This window comes from Cherax quadricarinatus, chromosome 11, assembly GCF_038502225.1.
Source record: "Cherax quadricarinatus isolate ZL_2023a chromosome 11, ASM3850222v1, whole genome shotgun sequence".
Classification (NCBI taxonomy): Eukaryota; Metazoa; Arthropoda; class Malacostraca; order Decapoda; family Parastacidae; genus Cherax; species Cherax quadricarinatus.
In genome coordinates, this window is record NC_091302.1 from 21,202,999 (window position 1) to 21,215,057 (window position 12,059).

The window sequence follows — 12,059 nt, forward strand, 5'->3', positions numbered from 1 at the left end:
GGTTAACGAACTTTTTTCATTCTAGTAGTATGTTCAGGTGCCATTACTGACCGAATTTTTTCCCATAAGGAATATTGTGAAGTAGATTAGTCCATTTCAGACCCCCAAACATACACGTACAAACGCACTTACATAAATACACTTACATAATTGGTCGCATTTGGAGGTGATCGTTAAGCGGGGGTCCACTGTATTAACCAAATCAACCAAACATCTACTGACTAGTTTTATCATGTGACCACCTGGCTTTTAATTCAGCCATTCCATAAAATATTACCACCTGCACCATTCCTTGTAAATTAGATTTTGTACTAAGTATACACAAGATTTATTAGTCCAAATAAGATTGTAAAACAGCTAACCACTATTCTATGTTTAGTTTTAAGTATAATTACTATGTACTATTCTCTTACCTAGTTTTAATTAGTTACTATGTATTAGGATTAGTTTGCCCGAAATGCCTCGGCATGATAGTAGCTATCTTTGTGCTTAACAAATCAAAATTGTAATTACACATTGTAACCTTATTATTATTATTATTTATTATTTTTTTTTTCAACAAGTCAGCCGTCTCCCACCAAGGCAAGGTGACCCAAAGAGAAAGAAAATCTCCAAAAAGAAAATACTTTCATCATTATTCAACACTTTCACCTGACTCACACATAATCACTGTTTTTGCAGAGGTGCCCAGAATACAACAGTTTAGAAGTATATACGTATAAAAATACACAATATATCTCTCCAAACTGCCAATATCCCAAACCCCTCCTTTAAAGTGTAGGCATTGTACTTCCCATTTCCAGGACTCAAGTCCGGTTATATAAAATAACCGGGTTCCCTGAATCCCTTCACTAAATATTACCCTGCTCACACTCCAACAGATTGTCAGGTCCCAAATACCATTTGTCTCCATTCATTCCTATCTAACACGCTCACGCACACTTGCTGGAAGTCCAAACCCCTCGCCCAAAACACCTCCTTTACCCCCTCCTTCCAACCTTTTCAAGGATGACTCCTACCCCGCCTACCTTCCCCTACAGATTTAAACGCTCTCCATGTCATTCTACTTAGATCCATTCTCTCTAAATGACCAAGCCACCTCAACAACCCCTCTTCAGCCCTCTGACTAATACTTTTATTAACTCCACACCTTCTCCTAATTTCCACACTATGAATTTTCTGCATAATATTTACACCACACATTGCTCTTAGACGGGATATCTCCACTGCCTCCAACCACCTCCTTGCTGCAGCATTTACAACCCAAGCTTCACACCCATATAAGAGTGTTGGTACTACTATACTTTCATACATTCCCTTCTCTGCCTCCATAGATAACATTTTTTGCCTCCATAGATAACATTTTTTGCCTCCACATATACCTCAATGCACCACTCACCTTTTTTCCCTCATCAATTCTATGATTAACCTCATCCTTCATAAATCCATCCACTGACACGTCAACTCCCAAATATCTGAAAACATTCACTTCTTCCATACTCCTCCCCAATTTGATATCCAATTTTTCTTTATCTAAATCATTTGATACTCTCATCACCTTACTCTTTTCTATGTTCACTTTCAACTTTCTACCTTTTCACACATTCCCAAATTCGCCCACTAACCTTTGCAATTTTTCTTTAGAATCTCCCATAAGCACAGTATCCTCAGCAAAAAGTAACTGTGTCAATTCCCATTTTGTATTTAACTCCCCATAATTTAATCCCACCCCTCTCCTGAACACTCTAGCATTTACTTCTTTACAACCCCATCTATAAATATATTAAACAATCATGGTGACATTACACATCCCTGTCTAAGACCTACTTTTACCGGGAAGTAGTCTCCCTCTCTTCTACACACCCTAACCTGAGCCTCACTATCTTCATAAAAACTCTTTACAGCATTTAGTAACTTACCACCTATTCCATATACTTGCAACATCTGCCACATTGCTCCCCTATCCACTCTATCATATGCCTTTTCTAAATCCATAAATGCAATAAAAACTTCCCTACCTTTATCTAAATACTGTTCACATATATGCTTCAATGTAAACACTTGATCTACACATCCCCTACCCACTCTAAAACCTCCTTGCTCATCCACAATTCTACATTCTGTCTTACCTCTAATTCTTTCATTAATAACCCTACCGTACACTTTTCCTGGTATACTCATTAAACTTAATCCTCTATAATTTTTACAATCTCTTTTGTCCCCCTTCCCTTTATATAAAGGGGCTATACATGCTCTCCGCCAATCCCTAGGTACCTTCCCCTCTTTCATACATTTATTAAACAAAAATACCAACCACTCTAACACTATGTCCCCCCTACTTTTAACATTTCTGTCATGATCCTATCAGTTCCAGCTGCTTTACCCCCTTTCATTCTACGTAATGCCTCACGCACCTCCCCCACACTCACATCCTGCTCTTCTTCACTCCTAAAAGATGATATACCTCCCTGGCCAGTGCATGAAATTACCGCCTCCCTTTCTTTGTCGACATTTAAAAGTTCCTCAAAATATTCTCGCCATCTACCCGAAACCTCATCTCCCCATCTACTAACTCCCCTACTCTGTTTTTAACTGATAAATCCATTTGTTCCCTAGGCTTTCTTAACTTGTTTAACTCACTCCAAATTTTTTTCTTCTTTTCATTAAAATTCCTTGACAGCACCTCTCCCACTCTATCACCCGCTCTCCTTTTGCACTCTCTCACTACTCTCTTCACCTTTCTTTTACTCTCCATATACTCTACTCTTCTTATAACACTTCTGCTTTGTAAATACCTCTCATAAGCTACCTTTTCCTCTTTTATCACACCCTTTACTTCATCATTCCACCAATCACTCCTCTTTCCTCCTGCACCCACCCTCCTATAACCACAAACTTCTGCCCCACATTCTAATACTGCATTTTTAAAACTATTCCAGCCCTCTTCAACCCCCCCCACTACTCATACCTGCACCAGCCCACCTTTCTGCCAATAGTCGTTATATTTCACGTGAACTTCCTCGTTCCTTAGTTCATACACTTTCACCTCCCTCTTACTTGCTGTTGCAATTTTCCTCTTACCCCATCTACCTCTTACTTTAACTGTAGCTACAGCTAGATAACGATCCTATATATCAGTTAAAAATAGGAGAGGAGAGTTATTAAATGGAGAGTGAGAGGTATTGGGAAGATGGAGGGAATATTTTGAGGAATTGTTAAATGTTGATGAAGATAGGGAAGCTGTGATTTCGTGTATAGGGCAAGGAGGAACAACATCTTGTAGGAGTGAGGAAGAGCCAGTTGTGAGTGTGGGGGAAGTTCGTGAGGCAGTAGGTAAAATGAAAGGGGGTAAGGCAGCCGGGATTGATGGGATAAAGATAGAAATGTTAAAAGCAGGTGGGGATATAGTTTTGGAGTGGTTGGTGCAATTATTTAATAAATGTATGGAAGAGGGTAAGGTACCTAGGGATTGGCAGAGAGCATGCATAGTTCCTTTGTATAAAGGCAAAGGGGATAAAAGAGAGTGCAAAAATTGTAGAGGGATAAGTCTGTTGAGTATACCTGGCAAAGTGTATGGTAGAGTTATTATTGAAAGAATTAAGAGTAAGATGGAGAATAGGACAGCAGATGAACAAGGAGGCTTTAGGAAAGGTAGGGGGTGTGTGGACCAGGTGTTTACAGTGGAACATATAAGTGAACAGTATTTAGATAAGGCTAAAGAGGTCTTTGTGGCATTTATGGATTTGGAAAAGGCGTATGACAGGGTCGATAGGGGGGCAATGTGGCAGATGTTGCAGGTGTATGGTGTAGGAGGTAGGTTACTGAAAGCAGTGAAGAGTTTTTACGAGGATAGTGAGGCTCAAGTTAGAGTATGTAGGAAAGAGGGAAATTATTTCCCAGTAAAAGTAGGCCTTAGACAAGGATGTGTGATGTCACCGTGGTTGTTTAATATATTTATAGATGGGGTTGTAAGAGAAGTAAATGCGAGGGTCTTGGCAAGAGGCGTGGAGTTAAAAGATAAAGAATCACACATAAAGTGGGAGTTGTCACAGTTGCTCTTTGCTGATGACACTGTGCTCTTGGGAGATTCTGAAGAGAAGTTGCAGAGATTGGTGGATGAATTTGGTAGGCTGTGCAAAAGAAGAAAATTGAAAGTGAATACAGGAAAGAGTAAGGTTATGAGGATAACAAAAAGATTAGGTGATGAAAGATTGGATATCAGATTGGAGGGAGAGAGTATGGAGGTGAATGTATTCAGATATTTGGGAGTGGACGTGTCAGCGGATGGGTCTATGAAAGATGAGGTGAATCACAGAATTGATGAGGGGAAAAGGGTGAGTGGTGCACTTAGGAGTCTGTGGAGACAAAGAACTTTGTCCTTGGAGGCAAAGAGGGGAATGTATGAGAGTATAGTTTTACCAACGCTCTTATATGGGTGTGAAGCATGGGTGATGAATGTTGCAGCGAGGAGAAGGCTGGAGGCAGTGGAGATGTCATGTCTGAGAGCAATGTGTGGTGTGAATATAATGCAGAGAATTCGTAGTTTGGAAGTTAGGAGGAAGTGCGGGATTACCAAAACTGTTGTCCAGAGGGCTGAGGAAGGGTTGTTGAGGTGGTTCGGACATGTGGAGAGAATGGAGCGAAACAGAATAACTTCAAGAGTGTCTCAGTCTGTAGTGGAAGGAAGGCGAGGTAGGGGTCTGCCTAGGAAAGGTTGGAGGGAGGTGGTAAAGGAGGTTTTGTGTCCGAAGGGCTTGGACTTCCAGCAGGCATGCGTGAGCGTGTTTGATAGGAGTGAATGGAGACAAATGGTTTTTAATACTTGACGTGCTGTTGGAGTGTGAGCAAAGTAACATTTATGAAGGGGTTCAGGGAAACCGGCAGGCCGGACTTGAGTCCTGGAGATGGGAAGTACAGTGCCTGCACTCTGAAGGTGGGGTGTTAATGTTGCAGTTTAAAAACTGTAGTGTAAAGCACCCTTCTGGCAAGACAGTGATGGAGTGAATGATGGTGAAAGTTTTTCTTTTTCGGGCCACCCTGCCTTGGTGGGAATCGGCCAGTGTGATAATAAAAAATATATCAGTTGCCCCTCTATAAACGTGTACATCCTGGAGCCTACCCATAAACCTTTTATCCACCAATACATAATCTAACAAACTACTTTCATTATGTGCTACATCATACTTTGTATATTTATTTATCCTCTTTTTCATAAAATATGTATTACTTATTACCAAACGTCTTTCTACACAGCTCAATTAAAGGCTCCCCATTTTCATTTACCCCTGGCACCCCAAATTTACCTACTACTCCCTCCACAATATTTTGTCCCCCTTTAGCATTAAAATCCCCAACCACAAGTACTCTCACACTTGGTTCAAAACTCCCCATGCAATTACTCAACATTTCCCAGAATCTCTCTCTACTCTATACTTCTCTCTTCCCCAGGTGCATATACGCTTACTATAACCCACTTCTCACATCGAACCTTTATTTTACTCCACATAATCCTTGAATTAATACATTTATAGTCCCTCTTTTCCTGCCATAGCTTATCCTTCAACATTATTGCTACTCCTTCTTTAGCTCTAACCCTATTAGAAACCCCTGACCTAATCCCATTTATTATTATTATTTATTAATCCCACTAGTATAAAGGTTAAATTTGCTGGGGTCACTGCACCTGGGGAATGGTAGGTAAACAGGTTTTATCTGGGGATAAGAAAGGTGGCATCAATTCCTTGATTTAAGATTGCTTCAGCACTTACTGGAGCACCACTGAAGCCAATGAGCACAGCTTTTCCTTGAAGTTCCTTACGTGTGAGAGTAAGAGCATCAAACACGTATTGAAGCTTGGAACACACATCCCCTGGTGATGCAAGTTTGGCAAGGTCGTCTGGCACACTTAGAGGACTTGGAAACACAGGACCCTATATGGAAAAAGAGTGGTGGTGAAAAGTAACATATTACTGATCAAATTATGTCTAAAAATAAAAAACTGGGAGTTTTTTGTTTTTAACAATGAGGGCAATCTCCCACATAGGGCAATGCTTACCCCAATCATTCATTCAACAGCTGTCTTGCTACAAGTGTACACCCATGAAACCTTCTGATGTATTTTGAGCGAAATTAGCCAAATTACTGATTTCTGATCACTTTATTGGGTATTTGAAATGGGCAGTTTCTTGCACTCAATCAATAGAATAGAAGGAACACTATCAAAATATGAGTTTGGTCAACTGGAACAATGAAATTTTCCAAAAATAAGGCTCAAAGTAGGTGAAATCGCCAATGTGTAAACACTGGCAAGATCTCTAAGTTTGCAAGAGCATAATTCTTTAAGTTTTCCATCAAATTTATTTTTTTTTTTTATTATCACACTGGCCGATTCCCACCAAGGCAGGGTGGCCCGAAAAAGAAAAACTTTCACCATCATTCACTCCATCACTGTCTTGCCAGAAGGGTGCTTTACACTACAGTTTTTAAACTGCAACATTAACACCCCTCCTTCAGAGTGCAAGTACTGTACTTCCCATCTCCAGGACTCAAGTCCGGCCTGCCAGTTTCCCTGAACCCCTTCATAAATGTTACTTTGCTCACACTCCAACAGCACGTCAAGTATTAAAAACTATTCGTCTCCATTCACTCCTATCAAACACGCTCACGCACGCCTGCTGGAAGTCCAAGCCCCTCGCACACAAAACCTCCTTTACCCCCCCCTCCAACCTTTCCTAGGCCGACCCCTACCCCACCTTCCTTCCACTACAGACTGATACACTCTTGAAGTCATTCTGTTTCGCTCCATTCTCTCTACATGTCCGAACCACCTCAACAACCCTTCCTCAGCCCTCTGGACAACAGTTTTGGTAATCCCGCACCTCCTCCTAACTTCCAAACTACGAATTCTCTGCATTATATTCACACCACACATTGTCCTCAGACATGACATCTCCACTGCCTCCAGCCTTCTCCTCGCTGCAACATTCATCACCCATGCTTCACACCCATATAAGAGCGTTGGTAAAACTATACTCTCATACATTCCCCTCTTTGCCTCCAAGGACAAAGTTCTTTGTCTCCACAGACTCCTAAATGCACCACTCACCCTTTTCCCCTCATCAATTCTATGATTCACCTCATCCTTCATAGACCCATCCGCTGACACTTCCACTCCCAAATATCAGAATACATTCACCTCCTCCATACTCTCTCCCTCCAATCTGATATCCAATCTTTCATCACCTAATATTTTTGTTATCCTCATAACCTTACTCTTTCCTGTATTCACTTTTAATTTTCTTCTTTTGCACACCCTACCAAATTCATCCACCAATCTCTGCAACTTCTCTTCGGAATCTCCCAAGAGCACAGTGTCATTAGCAAAGAGCAACTGTGACAACTCCCACTTTATGTGTGATTCTTTATCTTTTAACTCCACGCCTCTTGTCAAAACCCTCGAATTTACTTCTCTTACAACCCCATCTATAAATACATTAAACAACCATGGTGACATCACACATCCTTGTCTAAGGCCTACTTTTACTGGGAAATAATTTCCCTCTTTCCTATGTACTCTAACTTGAGCCTCACTATCCTCGTAAAAACTCTTCACTGCTTTCAGTAACCTACCTCCTACACCATACACCTGCAACATCTGCCACATTGCCCCCCTATCCACCCTGTCATACGCCTTTTCCAAATCCATCTTTAGCCTTATCTAAATACTGTTCACTTATATGTTTCACTGTAAATACCTGGTCCACACACCCCCTACCTTTCCTAAAGCCTCCTTGTTCATCTGCTATCCTATTCTCTGTCTTACTTTTAATTCTTTCAATAATAACTCTACCATACACTTTACCAGGTATACTCAACAGACTTATCCCCCTATAATTTTTGCACTCTCTTTTGTCCCCTTTGCCTTTATACAAAGGAACTATGCATGCTCTCTGCCAATCCCTAGGTACCTTACCCTCTTCCATACATTTATTAAATAATTGCACCAACCACTCCAAAACTATATCCCCACCTGCTTTTAACATTTCTATCTTTATCCCATCAATCCCGGCTGCCTTACCCCCTTTCATTTTACCTACTGCCTCACAAACTTCCCCCACACTCACAACTGGCTCTTCCTCACTCCTACAAGATGTTATTCCTCCTTGCCCTATACACGAAATCACAGCTTCCCTATCTTCATCAACATTTAACAATTCCTCAAAATATTCCCTCCATCTTCCCAATACCTCTAACTCTCCATTTAATAACTCTCCTCAAATTTATTATATTTATTTATTTATGTCTTTGCAAATAGTACATTGTGTATCGTTCCAGTCACGGTATTGTGCCTTTTTGTTATTTATTTAGTACATTGAGATTATATATTTACAATAATGGGTTGCAATGCAGAGCCTTTATTATGCCTATGCATTATGGGCCGACTTAACATTATTGGCTTACTGACTCCTTAACCCTTAAACGGTCCAAACGTATATATACGTTCACGCGCATAGCACCCCAAACGTATATATACGTTTTCTTTGTCATTCATTCAACATTGCCACAATAAGCCTGAGTCACCTACACATGAGAGAATGGGTGTGTGCACTCAGTGTGTTCCATATTAAAATAATTGGGGATGCCTGGGTACCATATGCTCTTTTTTCCTTTTAAAAGAAAAGATTTCTTTTTTCCTCAAAAAATTTGGGGCGCTACGCGAGTGAACGTACATATACATTTGGACCGTTTAAGGGTTAACACTAAGAATTATATCATAGTTGTACAGTAGAAAATTAATTATATCATAGTTGTACAGCAGATTATTTATTATAAGTGAATCTAATTTATATAAGATAAAAGATATATCCATACATTCAAAAATGCTTTTTGTGAAAACAATGCTTCAATTAAATTCCTGTTGACAATGGACAAAAGGTTCAAAGTAATTGTTGAAAATTATGATATGGGAATACATAATTGAGTATATGAGTACTGAGTATTTAGCATTTAGTCTAGGGTGATTAAGTGGCTTTTGAGAAGAGCCTTAAATTGATTTTCAGACCGGGTTACTTTAGAATATTCTGGTAATGAATTCCATATTTTGGGGCCCTTTATGTGCACAGAGTTTTTACACAGTGTGATATGGACACGAGGTATATCAAAAAGAGATCTGTGTCTTGTGTTGTGGTCATGTGTCCTGTTAAGGTTGGTGAGAAGTTTGAGTGGAGGGTTTATATTCGCATGTATTGTTCTGTGTATGTAGTAGGCACATGAATAAGTATGAATGTTATTAATGGCAAGTAGATTTAGACTTTTGAAAATTGGTGGAGCATGCTGGCAGGAGTCGGAATTTATCATTAATCTGACTGCTGCCTTTTGCTGGGTTATTAGAGGTCACAGGTGATTGAATGTTGTTGATCCCCATGCACAAATTCCATATGTGAGATAAGGGTATATGAGTGAATGGTACAGTGCCAGGAGAGCTGACTGTGGAACGTTGTACCATATCTTTGATAGTATGCCAACAGTCTTAGAGATTTTCTTGGTGATTTGTTGTATATGTGTCTGGAACTTAAGGAACTTAAGGCTACTGTCACAGTGGATACCTAGGAATTTTCCCTGTAAGCTTTGTGACTGATGATCCATTTAGTGTTATGTGTAGTGGATCATTTGCAGCTTTGTTTCCAAACTGAATGAAATAGGTTTTATCAGTGTTCAGGGTAAGTTTATTAGTCATCATCCAGGCAGATATTTTCTGCAATTTGGCATTGACTGTGTTTGCTAGTATGACTGTGTTTGGGTGGGAGAAGACATATGTAGTGTCATCTGCAAATAATATGGGTTTGAGTAGCTGTGATGCATTCGGTAGATCATTGATGTAGATGAGAAAGAGGAGTGGTCCAAGGACACTTCCTTGTGGGACTCCTACTGTGATTGGTTGGGTGGAAGAGTTTGCACCATTTGCATACACATGTATTGAGTTCTGCTACTAAGGTATGACTTTAGGTAGTTGAGGGAGTGGCCTCTTGTTACAAAAAATGTTATTTCTAATAAGCATAGAGATCTCCAGTGAATACTAGAAAGGACTGCCTTTCTAGCATCCGGCCTGTTACTTGGTTTTTGTAACAAGTAGTCAGTGTCCTGGTCCAATTATCCATTAGAATTCAGTAAGATTCAATAGTGCTTCAGGATTACAACTGGTAGGCTACTAACTAAAGAAATTAAAATTTAACAAGTTTAATAATGATAAAAATTGTCTAGGCGTATAAGACCAAAGTAAATTAAATTAATCAATTGAATATAATATAGGATACATGTTCCTACACTTCTCTTGTGTACAGTAGTATTGTGCTTAAGGCACATATCACATCTTTATAGCTTTTAACCCTTTGACTGTCGCGGCCGTATATATACGTCTTACGAGGTACCATGTTTGACGTATATATACTCATAAACTCTAGCGGCTTCAAATCAAGCAGGAGAAAGCTGGTAGGCCCACATGTGAGAGAATGGGGCTGTGTGGTCAGTGTGCACCATATAAAAAAAATCCTGGAGCACGCAGTGCATAATGAGAAAAAAAAAACTCCGACCGTTTTTTTTAATTAAAATGCCGAATTTGTGGTCTATTTTTGTATAGTATTTGTGGTTGTATTCTCGTTTTCTTGGTCTCATTTGATTGAATGGAAAACATATTATAGAAATAGAGGTGATTTTGATTGATTTTACTATAAAAAGAACCTAGAAATGGAGCTCAAAGTAGGGGAAATGTTTGATTTTTGCCAATGTTCAAAAGTAAACAAATGATGCCATTGTCCAATAAATGTCCAACTAGCCATTCTAATATGCAGTCATGAATGGGTTGATGTTATTTATACAATTATTACAGTATTGCAGTAGTCTGAATAATAGTAAGTCTTCTATTTTTTGTTTGAATAAAAATTCAAAATAGAAAGCAAGAGTAATATCAGAGGGGCCTGGAGACATGACTGATGAACAAAGAAAATATTATTTTAGAGCCAGGAATGTCTGCATTGTTCATTCTGGACCTTATTTTGAAATTGTCATATTTTTTAGTTTTCGTGAAATTGGCCAAATTGCAAATTTCTGACCACATTATTAGGTAGTTGAAATCGGTAAATGGGCAGTTTCTTGTACTCAATCGATAGAAAAAATGGAGTTCTAAAGAAATAGCTATGAGTTTGGGCGACTGGAACAATGGAATTAGCCGAAAATAGGGCTCAAAGTGGGCGAAATCGCCGATTTGTAAACAGTGCTGGGGTCGCTAACTTCGCGAGAGCATAATTCCGTCAGTTTTCCATCAAATTTTGTTTTTTTGGTGTCATTACAATCGGGAAAAGATTCTCTATCATTTCATAAGAATTTTTTTTTTTTTTTTTTTTTTAAATTTTGCGACACCAGGAGACACCTCAGGATTGGGGGTTGCGACAGTCAAAGGGTTAAGTACCGTCTGGTACTTTATTTAATAACATAATACATATATATACAAGTAAGTTTGTGTGTATGTGTGTAAGTGCTCTAAGCAGTTCGCTATGTCTCAAGACTTGACTGAACTTAACCAGTGATTGACTAAAAGTCCTCACATAAACTAACTTCTTGACCAACCTGGCAATCAGAACAGCTTGCTTGAACAATAAAGCGACTGATAAGCTGAACAGCAATATAACAGGCAACAGCGACACGGAATCAGGAACAAGGAGATAATATAACGACATTAAGTAGGGACCATCTGCAGATCCTCCACAAAAGTCACAAAACTCCCATACTACAGAATCTAAGTTCAGCATGAGAAAATCCCCGACTGTGACAATGCAAGTATACCAGTACAAATTAGGTCGGAAGCTACAGCTCAGGACCTGAGTTTCTCAGAGTGTCTATGCGACACACAACCTCAGTACAATGTCGAAAATCACTAAGTCTAGACTATGTTCTGTGAACAGAGTTACTCAGAACCAACAACAAGAAAGCGACAGAGATGATCTTCTAACAAGGGCCAGCAAGGGAGAGCTAGAGGCGTGTCTTGCTAGAAGAACATCCAACAG

At 39.5% G+C, this 12,059-nt stretch overlaps 1 protein-coding gene across 2 annotated transcripts in view; it reads right to left on the reverse strand.

The window, feature by feature from the left end:
- Urod (uroporphyrinogen decarboxylase) overlaps nt 1–12,059 on the reverse strand; it is a 291,316-nt gene that overhangs the window by 171,624 nt on the left and 107,633 nt on the right. For both annotated transcript variants that reach the window (XM_070083962.1, XM_070083961.1), the window contains one exon: nt 5,769–5,930. In XM_070083962.1, the coding sequence (XP_069940063.1) occupies nt 5,769–5,930 (162 nt within the window). The remainder of the gene's footprint in view (nt 1–5,768; nt 5,931–12,059) is intronic.